Below are 25,030 nucleotides of genomic sequence, written 5' to 3' on the forward strand. Positions count from 1 at the left end.
GTCAGTCTTGTGTTTTAATGTTAAGGCTGAGTAGAAAATATTTTAAAAATTGCTCTTTCCCAGCACTGACAGCTTTCGCTTAACCAGCACAGAAACTTTAAAGAATAATGATGTGGGCGAGAAGGAAGAGGGTAAAACACAACTAGTGGACTTGCTGGGCTGAATGGCTTCCTTCTGTGTTGGTATGACTATGACCACACACATACATGTATATGCATAAAATAGAATGCACACAGATAAATGTAATGTTGCATCCTGCATACTTCCTGTAAATGCCGCATTTTGTGTAATTCTGCTATCCAGGCAGCAAAGAAAGGAGATTTTTTTATTCTATTGATTTGAACTAACATTAAACCAGGATCCAGAAGTTAAAGGACAGTGTGATAATCCACTGCACCTGAACGACATTTGAATAGAGATCTATCTGTAACTGTTTGTCAAACATTTCTGATTTGATTTCAGTCTTCTACATAATGAGTAAATGCTATGCTCCAATTGGATATTTGTCTGGATTAAGGATGAATTTATTTGACTTGACTAAGTGTTACACATCGGTTCACATTTTCAGGTCAAATTCGGTCAATTAACTCAACAAAAGAGACCTGTCGTCAGAGGCAATATAACTCCCTTCATTATCATACTTCAGCTCGTTTTTTTCCCCAAATCATTTTGTGGTAAAACTAGAAGGCTGGCTTCATGCATCATGAAGCATATTATCATCTGACTGTTTTATTACAGCAGAAGAGAGCATGTTCAATGAGTTATACTTCGTGGAAAAAAACAAGGAATAGCTACGAGAAAGCATGACCAACAATCCTAAAACTACAGTAGTTATTTTAATGTCTTTAATGCATAAACTCAATTATTTTAACTAATTTTCACGAGTCACAATTTAATAAAAGAAAACATAGTGTACTGTCATTGATACCAGACAGATTTGTAGTCTTTTCTAATGAGGGTTTTGCAATGATATGTCACTTTTTGGTATATTCATAGGCAGTACCTGAGAAATCTTTGCATTAACATGGTGTTTTTTAATCTTTCTCATATTTGGGAATCCCCTATAGCTATTGACACACATGGGGAAAAAGACAATGAGTGACGGTGGGGACGAAACTGTAAAATGCGCCAAGCCGTTCGAAAATCTACTGATTTCAGCGGGACCAGAAAATCCCGCCGATGGGAGGGGCCATAAAATTCTGCCCAATGTCAACTCCCCAGAGAAAAATGGTGTTAACGTTACAGAAAATATTGGGGGGGTTTTTTGCTCAATTTTCAAAGAGCAATATAAATGATATGCTGGTTAGTCAACAACTATGAACAAATTTAATCATCTGATGATAGGTGGGTAGGAATTGGATGGAAGTCCAGGATCTCCTCATAGACCGAGGACCCCAGTTTGAATATATGATGTTTTAACAGCATATGTTCAAGGTCTAAAAGGTCTGTGTATGTATTTTTTTAAAAATTGTTTGACAAATCTTTTGTTTTTCTGCCTGCACTTGAAAAGAAAGCTCTGACATGTAAGTCACACTTGACATGATGCATTTCATCAAGTTGCTAACTGGGTTATATTTATGGATAAACAAAGTTAATGAAGCATTTATTTCACTTTCATATTCGTGTCTCTCACCAATAAAAATGACCATTATATATGTGAAAGGAACACACCCACCCATATGAAAATAAAATTAGGAGTAGGCCAATCAGCCCCTTGAGCTTGCTCCGCCATTCAGTAAGATCATGGGTGATCTGATTGTGGCCTCAACTCCCCATTCTGCCTGTAGTTATTAGCTATTCCTGATCAGAAGCACAGGTTCCCAGACCAAGATCCGTGGAAATTATTGCTATATCTCCTAATAAGATGTAACAAAATAATTTACAGAAATGTTAGCTCTTGCTGCTTTGGACTGCTGATATCTATGGAATGGATTGAGTTGATTCCAGTAATAAAAGCTTCATAATTCATATATTTATAGTCCTATCTGAATTGTGAAAATAAACTCAAATGATGCACCACTGCTATATCCTCTATATTTAAGTTGTATAACCAATCTCCGCATTTATCAAATAGTGAAAGGTTCTTTTTGTGTTTTCATATGCAAAACTCCGAATCCTTCAGCCCAGCTCTTCAATAGGTTCTTTTTTCACCTCAGTTTTTTTTGTATGGAAAAAAAAGTCTCCATTTCACTCAAGTAGTGGGGGAAAAGGTTAACCTTTAGTGCATGGTTCATTTATCTTTAACAATACTGAGCATGTGCTCCCCCAGTCAAATTCCTCTTGTTCAAAAAAAACCAAACAGCTGAGCTGCATTAATGCTATTCATGTTGCAAATTCTTGTTAAATGTGAAAAGGAGAAATAACAATTTCTAAGGACATTTGTGTCGTTTTCAGTAAATTGGCATAAATAATAGGGCTGCAAAAAAAAAACAATTTGTTGTTTGTTTCTGAACAATCTGTTATGCAGATTTACAGATGTCATTTTCTTTAAGAAGGGAAGCAAACCCCTTTTTGGATATAAGTTTTCGTTTTGCCACTATTGTTATCACAAGAATAGACCTTTTGCAGTCCATATGGTGCAGTCTGGTTTTAAGACATTGGAGGAAAAAAAAAGTCAAACACAGCCAACACTCGTTTTAACTTAAGCCATGTCGTGTTTAGGAGATGAGTGAAACCAGAATTTTTGGAACAGTTGATCCGTAATCTTTTATTCAGACATAATTTTGGAAGAGCATGATCTCTAACTTTTTTTAAGCAAAGTTCATTTATTAACATTCACAAAAACCCTTAAGATTAACAAACTGTTCTTTGTATCTTTCATGTTGGTTAAGTGTGTTGTATTCAGAGAGGAAAGGGCACTCACTGTAGGTCTTTGTAAAAACAATCCTACACTGGATTTATAAGGCTGAGGTGCACACTTTGAAAGAAGTGTTATTGAAGCACAGGACAAAAGAGTTAAATTTAAACCACCTGTGTATTGTGTTACTTGGCGGAGTTGAGTTTCAGTACAGCTGGAAACCATCCTTTAACATGTGACCCATGTCACATGCAGAGTATGTGGAACACTGCAACAATTAACAACACATGGAGTGTGTAGATTGGTCAGGAGATAAGTGATTTTGGAATTGTTGAAATTCAGCACAAATGTTTCTTTTAGCTAACTTGTCTGGCTAAAAGTACCAGGTTGTCCCGAGAGGTGATAGTAATCCAAGTAGTGGGCGAGGTTTGCTGACTTGAGCGTATTCAAGGTATCAAAAAAGTGGCATGGAGGACAACATTTAAACACATGATTTCATTTCTTCATGCATGTCTCATTTTTCACTTATATAGTGGAATAAAGTGTACCAGAAATATTGTCCTCAATATCAGAATCTTTTCGGAGAACAGTCAATGCTTAGCTGGCATCCATACATTCTCACATTGGAGTTCTGCTTACTGGTGTATGATCAGTACTAATATTCATATTAGGGAAAAGGCAACAGCATGGTTACTAGGAACAATATAGTTCAACATATTGGCTCAAATCAATAATAATAAAACTATAGCCAACTAGTGGTGTGAGACTAGCTCTTCTGAAAAGTTAACAGTCAAAAAGTACAAAGGTTGGTTTTGGTGTAGTGCAAAGAGCAGCATTAAATCGGAATGCTTGCAATTTCTTAACGTTTGCTGCAACAACAGTGAGAGAGCTACGTTGCGCGTTTTTAAGCCCCAAGAAAATTTTCACTAAGTTCCAAAGACTGATTTTACACGGGAGCCCTACTCTCCATCACAGTTTCTTTATATAAATTTAAGCCGAGATTTAGCTGCAGAGCTAAGAATTGTGGATTTTGATAGCAATCTTCATTAAGAGTTTTTAAATGTATCTTGCGCTGCAGACCTCCACTATGCTTCACCAAAGTGCAATCCATCGCAATGTACCCAAATGTTTTAAGCCATCCCCTTCACGTGTTCGGAATGAATACATCGCTGGAATGTATTCCAGCTTCCCGTTGGGTATGCCTCTGTTCTGTATAGCACTGCTGGAGGATTAGCAGAGGTAAACATTTGAGGCACGTGGCCAAAGACAGCGAACACCTTTTTACACTTGTGTTATTAACTTAATAATGCAACTCTTGCATTTGTTTTACACTGGCTTTTACATTCTGGTGTAGGCAAATGAGCTTGCATTTGTGCTTAATTTCCCATCAGCAAGATTAGCCTAGAAACCAGTGCAAATATTGACATAAATGGGACTGAGGTCATTTCAGGCCAAGGTATTACTGGAATATAAGGCGAGCTTCTCCTCAGTGCTGAATTAACATCTTGGTTTATTGAAACCCTTCTATAACTAGAGATCGTAAAGGTTAGTTCAATAAAATATTTGACATTACAGGAACTGTTTTGGATTCTTGCGTTCTCCTCTTGTTAACACTGCATACCTTTTGCACTGTGAGCTTCTGTTAAATTAATAGGAAATTATTGGCCCTGATCATCCGGTCTCCAGATCGTCAAGAGATCAGATGTACGGCCTAAGATGCAATTCGGGACTCTGCGGAAATCCTGCCATAATGACTCCTTCGGAATTGCCTGGGAAGTTTGAATTCCATCCCCTGCTCCCTGGAACCCTCTGGAAAAAAGTCTCCGCCTTTGAGTTGGAGTCGGAGACTTCAGAACGTTCGGACTTACTTACCTGGACAGGAAATGTTACCCAGGAAATGCTAGGCAGAAAAATCCTAGTCTAACTCCTGTGTAACTATACAACTGGTACCTCCAACCTGAACTGATCAGCCCCCACCACCTACTCAGCTGCCACCCCACCCATTTACCCACTTGCCTCACCCACCCTAACGACTTACACAACTACTCATTCATGAACACACAGAAAAGCTGTTTAAATGCCTGAACACTTAGCAGAATACGGCAGCTAATGCTGTAAAAATGGGGCGTGGCTTCTCTCCCCCTGACAGTCCAGTGCTACACGGAAGTAGTTGGATGGAAGCCTGCTCCGCATTTTTGAAGAAGCCAGTATTAGAAGAACCGGCCAGAAATGCGGAGCTCCAGCAAGGGACGGAAAAGTAGGGGCGGGGCGGTAGTTTGATGGTGATTGCCACTCCTCTGAAGATTCGGGCCATAGTCTCTATTTATTTCTGCAGAAGCCTGTTATTAGTAATATGATTAATTTTCTTTGCAGTGTAAGGTTTTATTGACCACCTCCCAATTCACCTCATTGTACTAATCTGTTAATTGCTCACTGACCTGTTGATTTGGCCAATGCAGGTGTTATACTCAAACCCATTTAAGGAGCCCAAATCTAACCTGTTGTAAATGCGTTATAGGCGGTCGCAATGCTTTTAATCCATGTCTTTAAAGAGTGTGGGTGAGATTTTAACTTGCCCAAAATCAAATCACTTGCACAATTATCCTATATTGACTAATATGGACCTTACTGGACTAATAATACTCGACAATCAGGTATTTAATAATCTATGCAATAATCAGACAAAACATATCGCAACATTTAATTGTATAGCTCTTAGAAATGGGGCATGGTACATTCTTTCCTATAAATATGAGGGCTTACAATTTGTTACAAACTGACTGACAATTTTTTAGAAGGCAAGAAGGACTGCATCCTATAGGCAAAAGCTCATAAGAAAATCCAACTCTAGGTTTGTACTTAAGCACATACTTTCAGAACACCACCATTGTACTTTTGATTCTCAAAATGTTAATTTTTAAAGCTGAGTAAATGCATTTCCCTCTTACCTCCCACTGCCTGATCCACACCCCCTTATCCCGTCTCCCCAGCACAAATTGTGGCAAGAGATTGCGTGGGTGAATTGTGGTACTCAATGCTTCCAATGTATTTAGAGCTGTGTGAGAGACATGGGTACTTGTAAATGCTGAGCCCTCCCTGTGACTTTGCTTGACTTTTCCCTGTAGTAGCATGGCTGAAATGGGGAATGCAGCAGGGTGACAAATTGCAGGCATTGTTCTGCAGCGCTTTTGACTGCAGCTCAATGTAATGCTGCTGTACTATATTTTTATGTTAAAGAATGTGTCCTGTTAATGTTTCTTGAAATGTGTATAACATATATTTTAAAACACCCACGACAATAACTTGCTGAAATAAAAATACTCGGGGGGAATTTGTGGTGAGATCGTAAAAAGCTAAGTTAAAAGTTTAAATAAATTAAGTAAGGATGAAAACATTCAAAAAACTTGGACGTTTAAGGAGTTATTACATTCAATTTTAATTGTAAATTTGAAGTTGTTCAGTAAATGATGACATTTAGAATTCTTTTAACGGGCGTTCCTGCCAGTAAAGTTGCCCCCTTGGCGGCTGCATTTAAAGGCTAGGAATTTAATTTAACTTGTTCCCTTTAACTTTGTGGTAGGAATTATCTGAGTGGCTTCAATCTGATTAATGAGAAGTTCCAGTCTGATAGAGGTGTCTATTTTTTTTGAAAGTTTACCTGATGCCATACAACAGTTTTTGTAAGGTGAATATGTTCATGTGTTGGAACCTATGAAGGAATAATACTGAAAACACGCACCCAGACTGAAGATCAAGTGACTCCTGAAAGTTCACTCAGATTCAATAGGGGCTACATAGCCTGACTTAAGCCATCCATCAAACTAGCCTAAAGGAGTTAAAGTGGGGTCATAAAGTACAGCTGGAGGTGTCTGATGGGCTCCAGCCTGAAACTGTTTACACTTCTCTAATTCCAACAAAGTGTTTGAGGCTATTAGGCCGTGAGTCGTTGTTTAATTCCAAAAGTATTTAACCATTAATACAGTGATGGAGCAAATTTTTTTGCAGCTGGAATTTCTCCCCCTACCCCCACACCCAACGTTACATTTTCTAAATGTTAACAAACATACCAAAGATTGTTTATTTGAAGAAGGCCCTTGAACTAATTACACTCATTTAGTAAGCTTCTGAAGTCATGTTTTATGCTGGCATTTGTTATGTTGGATTTGGGCAGAATGATGTCCCTGCCTTTACACCCCTACAACAGCTTTCCATTTCTTGACAGCAGCCAGTGCCTCAATGTTTTTTATTGATATACAATTCTGCCCTAGAGAGAAAGAGGATGTTCTGAGCAAGTACAGTGAGTTGGTACCAAATGTCTTTGCCCCACAGCCAGTGTAAAAGTGCTTTGATCAGATTTCTGGCAGTCAATTGGGATAAAAAGATGGCAAAACTCACTGAACTAAAAGAATGTGCTTGTCATTGATTTCTTTTGCTTTTCTCATTGTGTGACTTATCTTTGAAGTATAGCTGCACCTAAGTGTTGTTACTCACCTGGTTTTGGACTGGACAGTCCAGTTTTAACTGGATTTTCTGGAAAATTCTAAATGTAAAGTAGATATCCCAAAAATGTGTTTTATTTTTAAAGGCTATTTGCTCTTCACATACCCAAATTTTCTTCTGTATTTTCTGAGACTGAAGTATTAATCAAAAGGCTTTTCTATAATTATCATCAGGAGTAAAAATAAATTCTACCCCTGTGTACATCTGTTTTGTTGATTTAGCACCTCCAACTGAGACAGTACTCTCTCACCACTGTACTGAAGCGTCAATGTGCTTTCATACTATCGTTCTGGCCTCTGAGTTGGAAGATTGTGGCACCATACCCCATTCTATCTTTATCTAGACTGTGATGCATCATTGCAGAGCTGTTATTAATTGGAAAATGTTCTTTGAGCCTGCAAAGACTGCACTGGACATGATGGGGGTGGGGAAATACATATTGGGCAGGATTTTTACCTCTCGGCGAGGGCGCGGCAAACAGGCCCAGGAGCGGTTGCAAAAATGACCAATTAACAGCCAGCCAGCATGAAAGGCACGCTCAGAGCCTCAGCGCTGCAGGGGTGGGGGCAAGAAGAGGGCGTGCGCTGAAGTGTGCGCATGTGCGAGGGTGCGCTTAGTGAAAGCTCCCTGAAGGCACAGAGCTGCCTCAGGGTGCTGAAGGTTTTCAACGTTACAAATAAAGAATGGAAAAATAAGGAAAACATGTCCCCTCAGGTGACTCTGTCACATGAGCAGGGACAAGTTAAAAATGAGTTTTAATTTTTTAAATCACTGGTTGAAACCTCATCCTGCCCGTGGATGAGGTTTTGCAAAAAATGCAACGGCTGCTTGGCCTATTCGCCCGCCTGCTAACCGTAGCAGCCCTCTTAATTGTTGGTGGGTGCACTGCCAAATCCCGCATGCGCCTGCCGATCAAAATATCGTGTGAGTGCGCGATGACAGTGAGCGCTCGCTTGATGTCATCGCACGCTATTTCATGCTCGTGCAGGTCAGGCACATGCCAAGCTGAAAATCCTGGCCACTGTTGGGCTTGGATGAATTCAGAGTCTAAAAGACTGAAGTGGCATTGTGGCCTCTGGGAATTTAAAAGAAGTAGACGAGGTAAGTCTTGCTGTCCATGGAGGCAATAACTACACCTTATTTTCCTTACAGCATTGTCACCAAAATCAGACTGCCTGTGTAGGACTGGTCCATTGGAGATTAAGTGTGGGCCTATTTGTTTCACATCAGTGCATGTATATTTTTCCATTATGTGGATGTTTGGTTTGTCTGAGGTACCATATGAGACAATGATGCTTAGTTTTGTGCCTTGCAGTGGAGTGCAGCCAGTTCTTGATTGTATTTGGCACTGACAGTGTTCAGCTAAGTTGAAAATTCTCTTAAATGTCAAAGATACCTACTCCCAGTGGTCAAAGGATAGGATTTGGAACAAGCAGTTAATATCCATTAACTAAGACTTTGCTTCTTTAAACACACTGGGGGTTATTTTGGCGAAAGTAGGTGCTGTGCTAATAAGACATGCCTGTTTGGAAGTCTGGTTCTGGCATGCAATTTTGAACCTAATTATTGATTACAGTAATTTAATCTTGTGTGGAAATGCTAAAATAGACACCTTCAGGTTTAACATACCAAGTGCTGATAGAAGCAATTTTTGTGGGGCAGTATATGTGGGCCTCAAGCACCTAATTCCACTAAAAGGCATGAAGCATGCTGGCTGACACTCAGGATGGCTCAGGGACCGAGTGAGAGGTTCCCTGATGTGGCACATGGAGGTGCTGGTGGATGAGTGCCAGAGAAAGAGAGATGTTTTGTACCCACGGGTGAGTTGGGGGACAAGGAATACACCTCGCTCTCCCATTCCCGTCTAGTGAGGTAACTGGTGCTGTTCTGCCTGGCTTCATGCCCTTTGTGATACAGAGGGATCTGGGTGTCCTGCTACATGAATCACAATATGTTAGTATGCAGGTGCAGCCAGTGGTTAGAAAGGCAAGTTGAATGTTGGTGTTTATTGCAAGGGGAATGGAACATAAATGTAGGGAAATTTTACTGCAGTTGTATGGAGCCTTGGTGAGATCACATCTGGAATATGGTGTACGGTTTTGGTCTCCTTATTTGAAAAAAGATGTAATTTTGTTAGAAGCAGTTCAGAGAAGGTTCACGCGACTCATTCCAGGGATGAGGAGTTTATCTTATGAAGAAAGGTTGAACAGGTTGGGCCTGTACCCATTGGAGTTTAGAAGAATGAGAGGTGATCTTATTGAAACATATAAGATCCTGAGGGGACTTGATAGGGCGGATACCGAGAGGATGTTTCCACTTGCTGGGGACACTGGAACTAGGGGCACCGTGGTTTTGTCACTGGATTAGTAATGCAGAGACCCAGGGTAATGCTCTTGGGACTGTTCGAATCCCACCATTGCAGATGGTGGAGTTTGAATTCAATTTTTAAAAAATTCTGGAATTAAAAGGCTGATGATGACCATGAAACCATTGCCAATTGTCGTAAAAACCCATCTGGTTCACTAAAGACCTTTAGGGAAGGAAATCTGCCTTCCTTACCTGGTCTGGCATACATGTGACTCCAGATCCACAGCAATGTGGTTGATTCTTAAATGCCCTTTAAACATGGGAGTCAAGGGTTATTTGGGGGGAGGGGCGCAGGTTAGGTGCAGACAGGGAAATGGCCCTGAGACCACAATTAGATCAGCCATGATCTTATTGAATGACGGAGCAGACAGGAGGACCAAATGGCCACCTCCTGCTCCTAAGTCCTATGTTCCCGTGCCCCCCTCCCTTTTGTTCTCTAGGCCAAAGAGGACCCTTAGCAAGATGCCAGTGATCCAAGCGCTGCCTTTCTTCTGGTTACTCCTTTAAGGTGGAATATCACAGCACTTACTCTTTTAAGGTGAAGTCCTCGGTGAATTTCCAGGAAACAAAATGCCACTGAGTGTTAATGAAGACTTGACAAAGTTCCCCCATGTGTTTCAAAAGTTCTCTTTAGACCTCCAGTGGTAAGTAAACAATGGCCTGAATCTTCTGGTCAGTGTGCGAGGGTGGGCCCTGCTCGCTGATGCATAAAATGACATGCAGTGGCGTTGGGCGTGCGTCCTGACATCACCATGCGTCATTCCGATCTTCAGTTCGGTGAGTGCGCACTGGAGCCAGCTGCATGCCCGCCGAACTGTCAAAGGCCTATTAAGGCCATTTAACAACCAATTAAAAGAATGAACAGAGCTGCTCGTCTAACCTTAAGGTTGATGGGCAGGCGAAGAGCCCAGGCGGCCTTCACATTGATCATTGAAACCTTACCCGTGAGTGGGACACTGTCACGTGAGGGGGCATGTCTGAATAATTTTGTTTTCCTTTTATTTCAATTTTTCATACCCAAAGGGATCTCTCTGAGGCAGCTCCGTGCCTCAGGGAGATATCTGCGCTCTTTCGCGAAAGAATGCAGGCCCCGACTCTCCCTCCTCCCCCGCCTGCATAGGGAGTGATCAATGCTTCCGGGTGTGCATCACACTGGGCAGGCCTTAACTGGCCCACCCACTTAAATTGGTAGCACGCACCCGCACCCACTCAGTTATCCCGACGGGGAGAAAACTCCCCCCCCCAAAAAAGTAATAGCTTTCACAATCCTCAACAATGACTTGTTTACTCCTGTTCAACTGTTCTGTTTTAAAAGAGGGCTGAGTGTTAACTACCAAAATGTCATGCCATCTCTTTAATAAGTGCTAGCAGGCAATTCGGATCCTTAATAATTAGGGCTGCCAACTATGATTAACTGTGTTCCTGGAGGTTTTATCACATGACTTGCCCCCACACTCCCGCCATTAGTCAGCCAACACATCCATCCTTGTGACACATTGCCTTCCTACTCCAATTGGAAAGCAAAATGACTCATTGCCCAGTTGGATGGTGCTTGACTGTCAGTCAAACAGGCTTTTTCCTCCATTTCAATATTTTTATATCTCGTAAAGAAAAATGTTCAAAGAAAAAGACAATATAAAAGCCAATCATTTTAATGCCCCAATGATTTTTCTCCAGACTTGCACATATCAGCATTGTGGAGATTGATCTCTAATTCCTGGAGACTCCAGGCCAATCCTGGAGGACTGGCAACCCAATTAATAATCCTTTTGGCGGCCATTCCTAGCGCACATACCCATTTTACCCACTTGCCATTTAGTGTGAATCATGGGCTAAAACAATGTTTCAGCTTGGGCTCCCATCTTGGCTTCGTTGGAGGCTCTTTAGTGTCTAAAGGAACTTGGAAAAATCACCTGCGGATTCTCTTAAATCTTGCACTGCTGGAACTAAACGTGGGTGTCATGCTGCAGCAAGAAGCTTAAAATTCCCTTCATGTGGTGGAAACGAAGCCCTCTTGGTTCAGGTTATTGAGAAATCGAGTGTACAATTAAACAGGTTAAAATTACTGTTCCTTTCAGCATAGGCAAGGACACCCTGTTCGAGATATAAAAAATAAACCTTTTTCTGAATAAACACCTGTCTCTTTGAAATAGTACAAGCAGTTACTTTTTGACATTTCAAATAGCTATAAGGCTGTATTGCAACGCAATGGCATAATTTGAACTCCACATTCAAACCCAATGATGATGGATTGAACGTAATTAGTTCACTTGTCCTGCGTGACCTTTTATTGCTGCATGGCAGGCATCTTTGTGGGCTTTTCCATGGATACTCCATTTGGAAACATAGGAAGGCAGAATTAAACAATGGTTAGAAGGGAAAGAGTTATGTGACACATGGTATGATGGAATATGAAAGACAAAATGGATGATTCTGTTGCAATACCACCCCCCCACCCCCCGCCACATCATATTGGTAAGTAGGTGAATTGTAACTAACTCAAAACCCACTCCTAGGTGGATGTTGTTTGTGCTGACACCGGTTGAGTGTGCATGGATCATCCAAGATGGATTATATTTTACAGGATACCATTTAGTGCATTAGGGATATGACCTGAGCACTGAACACCCAGTTTAATTAACAGTTTTAGATTGGCATAATCAATCAGCTGTCTGATGTATTACAGATGTATTCAAGGTCAAGGTTCTTGTTCACTGGAGGTGAAGTCTGAAGCGTTTTGAATGTATGCCTTACAGATAGCAATGTTACTAGTCAGTTAAATTGACAGTTATAACCAACACCTGGCTCAGGGACTAAGGACTGGATTTTCACGAAGTCATGGAGACTCTGCAGACCTTTAAAAATGGTGGACGGGACCTGGATCCAGAAGTCCCACCCCCATTTTCAATAGATCCTATTTTCTTCAATAGGAGAAATCGGGTGGGGCATGAATCTCTCAGGTGGGAAACCCAAACACAATGGGACCATTTGAACTCAGTGCTGAGTTTTAGAAGCAGATGAGGAAGGGTGCAAGGACTCTCCTCTTTTCTCCTCGGTTAAACATAACAGCATTTTTTGAAATTTATAAGGGCGAATGTGTCAATTCAGTGTAAGCATTTACTTGCTTATCTGCAGATTGCAAAGTACTCCTAGGTAGGCTTTCTTGAGTTTAAACACATAAGGGGTTAGTTTTTATTGTGTTGAAAACCCATCCAGGTAAAGATATTAGCATCTGTGGAGAGTTTTGAGCCCTTTTGACTTCTTCAGAGATCAGATATAAAAAGTTCACTGAATCCTTTGCTGTTGTTTGTGTCCCAGTCCATTCTTTAAGTGATAGTCCTTGGTTTTTTCCTGGAAATAGTTTAGGAATTTGAAGTCCTCTTTAGGATTTCTCTGCTGTCCACCGGACGATATAAGCAGGCAGGGTCCAGCTGAGTGGAAAGAGAGCGAGGCAAGCAGCTTTGTTGCTACTTTCAGATGTTCCTTCTCTTACTGTCTCAAAATCAACAGGATTTTACAATAAAAGACTCACAAATCAGAGGGTTTCAGGCATTGATATGCAAGGAAAACAATTGTGTATTCATGTTAATGAAGTAGTTTGCCCTCATAGTCAAAAACCAATGACATACAATCGAGGCTGATAGAGGTCCTTAGCGCTTCCCTTGTGCATAATCATTTTCTTGAGCTCTCCTTTGTTATTTGGTGGGCCTGGAGGTAGAAAGTCTGAGGCCTTATTGCCCTTGCTGTTTTGGATTAGTCCTGACAAGGTCAGATGCAACATTCCACAAGGATATGTTCAAGCATATTCAATGTAGTCCACTTTTAGAAGCTTCTAGATGCTTAGCCAGCTTGCAGTCCCAAAATGTCAGATGACCTGTGGCAGCCAGTGTCTTTGTTTTAACGGTCGAGACTGCCTTTTTAAAGAAGTTCGGTATGAGTTCAGCAGATGAAAATTAAGTTTAATATTGAACATCAACACACTTACTTCCATAACATGAGTTCAAAAGGACCCAATTTTTGCTGTAGCATAGACGTTAATCCACAGTGTGGGTGTTCAGAATTTATGGTAAATGCTCATGAATGGTGGGTAAGGTATACAGAACTGTCAAGCTATCAAGTTATTTAAACCCCAGTCTTTTAAAATTTTGAAAAAACAGCCTGCCTGCATCAGTGAGCGTTGAAAACTATCCGTCCTGGTAGTTACAATAGCTGTTTGTTGATGTTACCCCAACGGCTATCATTGTATCATTATTAATGTTTGGCTGCTTTCCACAACCAACAATTATCCCAGCAGGGGGAATTGTAATTTGACAGTTTGACTGACAGCTCAAAGAAGTTATTAAATAATTAGTTGTGGGGTTATGAGTACATGTCTGTTTGTTTTGATAAGGTATTAAGTACTTGAGGGGCTTTTTGAAGTTTTGAATGGGAGTGTTTTTATTTTTAGTGAAAACTGTAATAGATATTTAAATCTTTATTTCATCTCAACATGGCTCCTGAGGTCTGCCCATTGTGGATACTGGGTGAATAGGCATGGATGGTGTAAGGGCGAAGGGTGGTTGGTAGGGCCTATGGGTCAGCATGAGTTGGAATTAAGTTGGCATGGAAGCTATAAAGGGCCATGGAAGTGAATGGGCATGAGTTGGCATGGATGGGGCCTGGAGAGTGGGTGGGGGTGGTATGGTGTGAAGGTGAGGGCTATAGTGCCTAATATTTAACAAAATAACTGAGATAAAGTCCCAGAAAACTGAGATGGGATGTTTAAACAGTCCGCCTCAGCACTTAACAGACCCTCTGGCCGCCTCTGATCTGCATCTGGTGGTGGACCCAACCCCCTTGCCCCAGTGCATAAATCGTGCCTTTCGGGGCACTTTCCCCCAAGGCGGGTATGCTAAACCAAGAGCAAAAAATTGGAGTTTCAAGCATCATAAGGTTTCAATCTTGACCAGAATGACAATACACCTCTGCCTTATAAAACAGACAAAAACTTTAGGTGTTGTTGAGTGTGACCTGGCCTGTTTTGTGATTATTTAAGAGCACATATGGTAGGCAATTTCAACAGAACTGCTTACAATAATCATTCCATATTACCCAGGTGCACAATAATGATTATTACTCTCAGTCAAAGACCTGTTGCAAGCTTGAAGACTCTTGTGTCACTATAGGCCAAAGAAAGGAGACATTAAAGGCAAGATTTTTTTTTGAGTTTTTAATCAGTCAGGCGGATAAGGGAGAAGCCAGCGGATACAGCATATTTGGATTTTCAGAGGGCATTGGTCACGCAAGAGGTTGTTACACAAGATTATGGCTCGTGGGATGGGCAGTAATGTATTAGGGAGGATTTAGGATTGGTTAATGGTGAGAAAAGAGAGTAGGAATGAATTGATCATTTTCGAGGTGGCAGGGGGTAACTAATGGGGCAAATAAGGATTAGTGCTTCGGCCTCAGCTACTTAAATCTATATTAATGACTTAGTTGAAGGACAGAGTGCAATATATCCAGGTTTGTTGACAATATAAAGCTAATTGGGAAAGTGAGCTGTGAGGAGGATACAAAGGGGTTGAAAAGGGATATCGACAGGTGAAATGATTGGGAAAGATCATGGCTGATGCGGTATAATGAGGGGGAATGTGAAACTGTCTGCTTTTGTACGATGAATAGTAAAGCATTTTTTTTAGATGATAGATTAGTAAGTGTTGGTATTCAGGGAGATTTGGGAGTTCTTGTACATATGGTAGACAATAACATACCTACAACAGTAATTTAACATGCTGTTACTACTGGGGAGCATCTTTCCACTTGTGCATGTGTTAAAAATGATAACTTTATCACCTAAATGCAGTGGTATATGGGGTAAGTTTACTTGAGGACGAAATATTGCTCCACAGCAATTGGACATGTGTAGCCATCCCACCCAGTGTTGAGCTGTGCTCCATCTTGATGGAAATGAGTACCCGAAGGCCATCGCTATATATATATCAAAAAAAACCTGAATGCGTTCCCAGTTTCTCAGGGACGTAATATTATCGATTGAGAATACACACTGAGTGTTCACAGAAAATATTCCAGTATGACCTAGATTTGACATTACCAGTCATTTGAGGGTTATGTGGTTTGCTCATTATAGTGTATTTCAACATTTTGGGTTTACCCAGAAAGTATTCCCTAGTTATTGTCCCAGTGGGATTGCCTTCACCGGTGGACATGCAACAATGTAGCTTAGTGTAATCGAACAGGGTTTGAATTATTTTTACATCAAGCGTCACACAGAAACTCCTGTTATTGAACAGCTTCTGGCTGTGGTTTACTGATTTGAGAATAAGAGAGGCTTTATTGACCAGAAGTACCATTTAGGCTAAACACGAATGTTGAAATTACGGTGGTTTTGAATAGGCCTTTGTGGGCCTGGGATGTTTTGTTCCCAAAGATGATTAAAGAAAACCCACCAGTTGACAACTAGATTACATGTTTTCAATAAAATACTTTCCAGAAACCAAAAACTTGACAAATTAAAGCTTTGGTTATTTCAGCTTCACAAAACTGAATTGAAGCCTTTGCAGATAATTTAACTTTATCGTTGGGTGAAAAATAGATGATTGGCGCCTGATTATTTTTTTTCTCTTTTTGTCAAAAAAAGCTGGTCCAAAACTGGTCAATGGTCCAACCTCTCCTGTTTTACAGCCAGTGATTTAAGAAAAAAAATTGTATTTAACCTCCAAGCTCCAACTAATGCTTTAAAAAAGCTTCTAAATGTTGACAAGTCTTCATCAGGGAGATTCTGCTTCCAAGCAATCCCTGATTTATTTGTAAAACTGGAAAAAAAATCATTTCTTTAATTGTGGTTGCTAGGAGCTTGTAGTAACTTGTAATTTCTGTATTAACTGAGATTTGTTATTACATTAGTGTTCATTGCAGGATAACCTCAATAAGCTTCAAGAAAGATACAGGGCAGAATTTTTAGGTTGGTGGGCGGGCGGGATCGGTGGGTCTGGGATCAGCCGGGGAACGGACTGCCAACTGCAATTGGCCCCCAACCACAATTTCACGCTGACTGGTCAATTAACGGCCAGTCAGTGAGTAATGTGCTAAGAAGCTCAATGCTGCTGGGGTGGGGGGGTGGTGCGGGAGGAGGGCATCTGCTCGGGCGTGGGCAAGAGCTGACAGAAAGCTCCCTGAAAGCAGAGAACTGCCTCAGGGAGCTGAAGGCATGAAAATCATTAAATAAAATGTGTAAAATCAGGAGAAAAACGTGCAAGCATCACAATCAGTCACCTGAACACATGCATGATAAAAATGCTGTCCATAAATTTTTCTTTTTCTTTTGTTTAATAACGGAAATCTCATCCTGCCCTTCGATGAGGTTCGATGAAAAATGATGGCCGAATCACCCATCTGCTAACTATAAGGTTGGACGCATCAGGAAAAATTTAATAACCTTAATGAGCCTCTTAATTGTCGGCGGGTACGCTTCCGACTTTTGCGCATGCCCGCTGACCAAAATATGATGCGAGCATGGGATGACATTGGGATGTGCGCCCAATGTCATCTCGTGCGATTTTGCATCTGATGGGGTCAGGCGCAAACCCACCTGCCGAGCTTAAAAATTCAGCCCATAATTTATTTTTGATTTCAGAAACAAATTATCTTCCTACCAAAATCTACAGTACAGGTGTAGAATATATATGTTGCCTTGGTGAAAAAAAGTAGCATTATCAGCTGGTTCAATGTCTTAACCTTTCTTACTGGCCTGGCAAGCGTGTAATTATGTCACTAGTTCCACAATTATATCAACACATCGCTTGCTGGCCCAGGGAAATATGCTGATAAGGGTGAAAGCTTTAAGATCCCCGCAATGGCCATAAGTATAAAGTACCTCACATTCTGAACTGTATGCTGACACATTAAAGTCTTCCAACCTAAGGACCTCACTCTCTTACACCCGCCATTAGGTAAGTAAGTTATTACCTTGCCTTACCCCTTATCAGCTTTTTCAGTGTGCTTCCCTACGCTCAATACATTGAACGCAGCCCCTACCTCCCCACCCTTTGCTGGTGGGACTGCTTAAGTTAGCTGACTCTGGAATTTCTGAAAACCAACAATTTCTATGCTTCAGAAGTTCACAAGTATAATTGCTCTAGGTCCATATGTCAACTCAGGGCTCTCGTATCGAACAGTAAAATGTTTGTGTCTGTGCGTTTGTATCACGTCAGCTTTCCGAGGTTTAAAATTAAGATAGGCCAATCGGACAAGGCACTAATGGATCCACACCCCAGCAAGAATCAGCACCTTCAAGGAAGCAAAAGAAAACAGATGGCAGCTAGAAATTATTTCACACCAGAACTAATGAACAAGTGATTTCTAAAGTATTCTAATTTTGCACTTTTGCGACCACATTAAAGAATGTTTGCAATTTTCATGGCAGTCAATTGATTTCTGTTAAGTTTAAAATAATCTGACCACCTACTCAGTAGGCATGTTTTTTTTTGCATGATTACCAAAAACCTACAGAAAGACTAAATATGCTTGTTTGTGTTGACTGTAGGAGCGTGTAGACCATGCAACGACACAGAAGTCCTTATGGCTGTGTGCACAAGTGATTTTGGTAAGTACTTTGAAACATTTTCACAATGATTCTGTATTGTTCCCCTTTCCTTTCATTCTTCTATTTTTCTTCACATGTAACTGATAATACTGTAGATCATTGGGTACATATTAAAAGGGTAGAGTACCTGACTGTGGAGTTGGGAGTTCTGAATGGATGTATGGAAGAGGAATGAAATTAACTGATGAATTATGCTTTCCATGAATAATCATTGAATCTCCATCAGGAATGAGAGAGAATTTGGCTTCTGATGCTATTTATAGGATGGTAAATAGATTCATTATTTTACTGTTAAAACACGTATTGATACATATTAAAAGGCACCTAAGACGGTGTGAATTATTTATTAATGTCTCAACATAGTTTATTTGACATTTTCCATAACTTTATTTGTATATTGATTCTGAAAATCTTTGTATTTAACAATCAGCGAGAAAGAGATGGTACTATTAAATATTAAAATGTTGAAGTCCCAGTGCAGAGACTGGAGCACATACCCAGGTTGACACTTTGGTGCAGTACTGAGGAAGTGCTGAAATGTCAGACGTGCTATCTTTCAGGTGGGTTAAATCGAGACTCCATCTGCTCTTAGGTGGACGTAAAAGATCCCATGACAATGATCAAAGTCTGCGAATACATCTGCAACTGTCATATTCTACCAATTGCACCACTACCCACTCCACGTTTCACTCATCAGCCAACAAGCTGTCCTGAAAATTCATAGCTTCTGCTGCAAGCCTCACACTCACATATTGCAGCTGACACACGTTGCCAGCTATTTGACCATGACAGTCAAACACATTGCACCACACTCATTGACACACTTCCCTCTCTCTTGTCGAACAAGTTGGAATATAACCACAGGCACCAGGAGCTAACTGCTGCAGGGGGACAGGTGTATCCTTTTCATCATGGAGATGGTTCTTGCCACCATTGGAGTGTGCATGACTGAAGCAGTGGCCAGCAGTGGAGCTGAAAAAAATCAATGGTGATGACATACCAAATCATGCTTCTCAAATCCAACTTCCCCCTCATCACACAACCTCTCCTGATTTTAAAGCTGCAGACGGGGTAAAGTTGCACCTCTCAATTTCTCCGCACCCCCCCCACCACCCCACCAACCTCCACTGTCCCTGAGCGCCAACCCTTTCCTTGCATCTTTCCGCTTCTAAATACTCGAGAATTACCATCTGGCCAGGCAGTAATGGAAGAACAAGAGGTGGAAGAACATAAAGACGCTATGAACAAGAAAAGCGGGGCAGGATTTTCCAGCCCTGCCCATCGCCAGGATGGTCTGGTCCCGCCGAAAGTCAGTGGACTTTTGGATGGTCCACTGAATCTCCCGTGTCGGGCCCAACCACGAGAGGGTCAGGAAATCCTGGCCACTGTCTTTTGCTTTCACAAGCCACCAGCTCAAACACTTGACATTATGGATGGAATTTAATGCCCTCCTCAGTGAGGAGTTTGGCGGTGTGTGGGAACCCTGCTACCTTCCCGCCTCCACCCCGATTAAGTCTGTGGCAGGAAGGTCCATGGACGGCTTTCTTGCCCCGCCGCCAATTGAGGCCTTTGATGCCCACTTAAGGGCTTTATCCCACCACAGGTTATATTAAACCAGCTGTAGGCAGGCGTTTGCCATGCGGGGAGCACGGCAAGCTAACCCATGTGGGCTGCTTGCGGGCATCTGGGGAGAGCAAAGGCAGGTCTCTTGTTCAAAGGCTTGATCCTGACGTCAGAAATTTGGGGGACCCGCTGAGAGCCATCACTTACCTGAGGCCTAGGTCTGTCCACAACCCTAGGCCTTGGTGGATATCCTACCAGCAACAGCCACTGTCTTCCCCCAATGGCACTGTATTCAATAGAGCTGCTGGCCTCTGGTTGGCAGCTCTTGGCGGACAAGACTTCTCTCTCTCTCTCTCCTCTCACCGCCACCCCCCCCCCCACCCCACTCCCCTGGGGTCCTGGATCCTGGAGGAGGGTCTGCAGCTGGCCTGTGAAGTTTCTTCCCTAAAATTGGCGACACAGAGCTCTCACTGGCCCTCCAACTGATGGGCACGATACTCGTCCTCTCCATTAAATATCACCCTGTGTGTACCTTAAAAGGATAATTCAGAAAAGGAGTTTGCGTATGATTAACATTGGGCATGAAGGATCTGCAGCCAGGGCAGGAGACCCGGTTGCACAAGGGTCAGATTGTCGGTGGATGAGGTTCCACACGAGTTCTGCTCCTGAGGATTCCAAAAAGCTACAGAAGAAGACTAATTTTTCAGCATTTCAAAATGCTTGGTGCGTTGGCAGGCCTGACAGAACGTCAAGGAGCACAGAGGAGACCAGCACCAACTTGACACAGGACTTTGCGTAGAGCTTGGAGCCCATGCTTTACAGTGTAGAAGTGGTGGCCGACTCCACGCGAACACTTGCAGACCTGAACATGACCTGCTGTCTGATGGCTGATGTCTCAGTTTCCATGGCAGCACAGGCAGAAAACACCCAATGTCTGAGGGCTGCAGTGGAAACTCAGACTTCTGAAATACAAGCCCCACTTGCTGCCACACAAGCTCACACTTCTGCTGTCATGGCTGTGAATACCAGTGTTGAAAGGGGCTTGCAGGGATCCGCCGCAGATGCGTCCTCCAGCAGATTGCTAGGACTGCTGAAGGTTTGGCCTGGGAAGTGGCAGTGGCAGTGGGGAGCATGAACCTGCTGTCCTCTCTCAGGATGAGGACATTTGCCCTCTCCGCGCACCCCCCCCCCCCCCCCCCCGCCACCCCCACTTCCCATTGTCACTCTGCCAGTGTCCTTGCTGTTGCTAGTCAGCCAGCCACCTCAGACTGTTGCAGCCCATGCTGAGGCTGGGCATCTTAGCCTCTGAGTTATTCTAAGGTGTCCTCCAAGACTACCTTCAGTCTTCTCCAATGAAATTCAGCACCCTTCCTACAACCATGCTGCAGCTACTTGTGTAGCAGCATTGGGACAAGCAAAAGCACACCGTAAACAAGCAATAAGGAAATGTTTATACTTGTATGCAGTTGGCATGCTTTGCAAGACAAATTTGGTTTGAAATGCTTATTTTATCACTCTGAACGTTAATGGCTTCCCGCTGAGAGCTCCTAATTGGCACTCCCTCCTCCTCCTCCCTCTTCCAGCAGTTTGTCCTGCTCTATGTCGCCTCTACACATTCTTCCTGTAATGCTGCATTCCAAGGGGAATGCCTTTGCACCATCTCAGCATGGGCTGCAGCTGTCTGGGTTGGTTGGCTGACCAACAATAGTAAAGGCACTGACAGAGTGGTAATGGGGGTCGAATGCTGTCATCCTGAGAGAAACAGGTTTGTGCTCCGTGGAGCCACTGCCACTCCCCAGGACACACCCTCAGGAATTCACACGATGCCAATTCCCCATTGACCAACAGTTCAACATCTTGCCTTCCACTAGGCATGGAAGTGTCTACTTGTCAACAATGCAAAAATAAAACCACAACCACAAAATTAATTAAACTTTCACTGACTCTATTGCCTTCACCTTTCTCCTCCTTCTGCTCCTCAGCGGAATGCCATTGGGTGGTGGCAAGGGCAATGGCTTCATGATGGTGAGGTTGTACAGTTTATAGCAGGCCACCATGAACCTTGAGACCTGTGCTGCAGATCACTGCAGGGTTCCTTCAGACTGGTCCAGGCAGCAAAAGTGTTTTAGCATTCAATAGTTTGTTTTCAAATTTCTTATGTTAGCATGGCTTTCATTGTATGAATGTGCAGAGTCATGAGCCATGCTAGCAAAGAATACCCGACTCCAGTAGTCACTCTTTGGTTTGTCATGTGGTGGTAAAATAGTGGATCAGATGCAGCTGGCACAGCGACTGCTGCAAATTGAAGGCGCCATGACCGCTGCTGCTTAGGATACCAGGTATTGACCTGCATCAAATGCTGTATATATGTTGTACAATTTTAAAGATGCTTTATAAATGCGCATTGTTGTTGTTGTTCTTTTGGAAGCATTCTGAACCTATGAATGCAAACATTCCCGAGTAAGTTGTATGTGCAGTAGGAGTAGTCCAGGACTCTTGGGCAGATGTCCTGCAATGTTGTATTTTGAGTATAATCTACAATATTTTGATTCTAGATTTCAGTAAGATGTTGATTTAGGTCAAGGCAAATTTCACTAATTAATCACACTTGGTTCAAACAGCTTTTAAATTTAATCACTATTACAAATTTAATTCTGCAACTGAGTAGCTGCGCCAGGCAATCATAGAATGTTGCAGCAGAGAGGGAGGCCAGAGGGCGTACAGTACTTGTTCAGAAAGTCCCTATATTTGACACCCAGCCTGTGATGAGTCAATTGTGGGGCTGTGATAGGGGCACTGCGATTGACCTTTGCTTACAGGTTAGGAAGGAAAAAATTGCCCATGGTTTGTGCTCCAGGTTGATAAGCATGTGAACGCCACAAGGCGAACTCAGGTTTACTCAGTGGGAGGAATGTGGAACGGGTTGCCACATGAAGTAGTTGAGGCGAATGGCATGAGATGTGCTCAAGGGGAGGCTAGATAAATGCATTAGGTAGAAAGGAATGGAAGAATGTATTGATCGGGTGCGATGAACATACAAACATGTGAACATGGAGCAGGGGTCGGCTACTTGCCCTTCAAGCCTGTTCCACCATACAAAAAGACCGTGGCTGATCTGATTGTAACCTCCCGCCACCCCCAATAACCTTTCACCCCCTTATTAATCAAAAATCTATCTAACTCTGCCTTAAAAATATTCAAAGATCCAGTTTCCTGTTGCCTTTTGAGGAAGAGAGTTCCAAAGACTCACAACCCTCAGAGAAAAAAAATTCTCCTCACCTCTGTCTTAAATAAGCAGCCCCTTATTTTTAAACCATGACCCCCTAGTTCCAGATTCCTCCACAACAGGAAACATCCTCTTCACATCTACTCTGTCAAGACCCCTCAGGATCTTAAAGGTTTCAATCAAGTCACCTCTTACTCTTCTAAACTCAAGTGGATACAAGCCTAACCTGTCCAACCTTTCCTCATAAGACAACCCGCCCATTCCTGTATTAGCCAGTAAACCTTTTCTGAACCGCTTCTAATGCATATATATCTTTCCTTAAATAAGGAGACCAGTATTGTACACAATACTCCAGGGGCAGGATTTTACTGTCGGTGAGCGGGTGCCTAAAATGATGTGCGGTGATGTCGGGCAGAACTCCAGATGTCACCGCACCCCATTAAAAATTTCAGGAAGACGGGGGCGCAGCAAAATCAGCTGCAGGCCCGCCAACCTGTCAATGGCCAATTGAGGTCATTGACAGAGTCAATTAAAGTAATTAGTGGACCTGCCCAGCCAACCTTAAGGTTGGTGAGCAGGCCAAGAGCCCCGGTGGGAAAAAACATGAAACCTCATCCACCAGTGGGATGAGGTTTCAGGTAGGGTTTTAAAAATTTTAATAAAGTTTTATTAGAAGTTATGAACATGTCCCAACTCATGTGACAGTCACATGAGGGGTCATGTAAGGGAATTTTTTTCATTCTATTTTTAATATTTCTGAAAATAGAGGCGATCTCCCTGAGGCAGCATTTAGCGTGAAAGAGCGCACTCTCGATTTTAGGCATCCCCCGCACCCACCCACATAGGAAGTGCATAGCCCTTCCATCCAGACATCACGCTGAGCAGGCCTTAATTGGCCCACCCACGTAAAACTGCGCTGCGTCTCTGATCAGGAGCGCCGATCCGAAGCGCGCCCACCCATCAACTTCCCAGCCCCGACGGGAGGAAAGTTTTGCCCCAGATGTGATTTGACCAGTACAACTGAAGCATAACCTCCTTACTTTTGTATTCAATTCCCCTTGCAATAAATGATAGCATTCTATTAGCTTTCCTAATTATCTGCTGTCCCTGCATACTAGCCTTTTGTGATTCACCCAGATTCCCCTGCATCTCAGAGCTCTGCAATCTCTCATCATTTAGATGATAAGCTTCTTTTTTATTCTTCCTGCGAAAATGGACAATTTCACATTTGCCCACATTATTCTCCATTTGCCAGATCTTTGCCCACTCACTTAATCTATCTATGTCACTTTGTAGCCTCCTTGTGTCCTCTTCACAACTTATTTCCTACCTATATTTGTCTTGTCAGCAAATTTAGCAAGCATACCACCTGGCCCTTCATCCAAGTCATTTATATAAATTGTAAAATGTTGAGATCCCAGCAATGATCCCTGTGGCATACTGCTGCCAACCATCTAATTACAGTACATCCACCAGTTCCCCTTTATTCACAATACATGTGACTCCTTCAAAGAACTCCAATAAATTGGTTAAATATTCAACATCTTTAATAATAGCTTCTAACATTTTTCCTATGACTAGATGTTAAACTAACTGGCCTGTAGTATCCTGCTTTCTGTCTCCCTCCCTTTTTGAATAAAGGGGTTATATTAGCTATTTTTCAATCAAATGGAACCTTCCCTGAATCTAGGGAATTTTGGAAAATTAAAACCAGTCCATTAACTATCTCACTAGCCACTTCTTTCAAGACCCTCGGATGAAGTTCATCAGGACCTGGGTACTTGTCAGCCCGCAGCTTCAACAGTTTACTCAATACCACTTCTCTGGTGATTGTAATTTTCCTGAGTTCATCACTCCCTTCTATTTTCTGATTTACAGCTATTTCTGGGGTGTTACTTGTGTTCTCTATACTGAAGAGTGATGCAAAATACATGTTCAATTCATCTGCATTCTCTTTACTTTCCATTATTAACTC

At 42.2% G+C, this 25,030-nt stretch overlaps 1 protein-coding gene across 1 annotated transcript in view; it reads left to right on the forward strand.

The window, feature by feature from the left end:
- The window catches only part of metrn (meteorin, glial cell differentiation regulator), a 51,196-nt gene that overhangs the window by 16,040 nt on the left and 10,126 nt on the right, over positions 1–25,030 (forward strand). Inside the window, exon 3 of the mRNA XM_041206544.1 lies at positions 18,207–18,266. Within this exon, the coding sequence (XP_041062478.1) occupies positions 18,207–18,266 (60 nt within the window). The remainder of the gene's footprint in view (positions 1–18,206; positions 18,267–25,030) is intronic.

This window comes from Carcharodon carcharias, chromosome 15 (genome assembly GCF_017639515.1).
Source record: "Carcharodon carcharias isolate sCarCar2 chromosome 15, sCarCar2.pri, whole genome shotgun sequence".
Taxonomy (NCBI): domain Eukaryota; kingdom Metazoa; phylum Chordata; class Chondrichthyes; order Lamniformes; family Lamnidae; genus Carcharodon; species Carcharodon carcharias.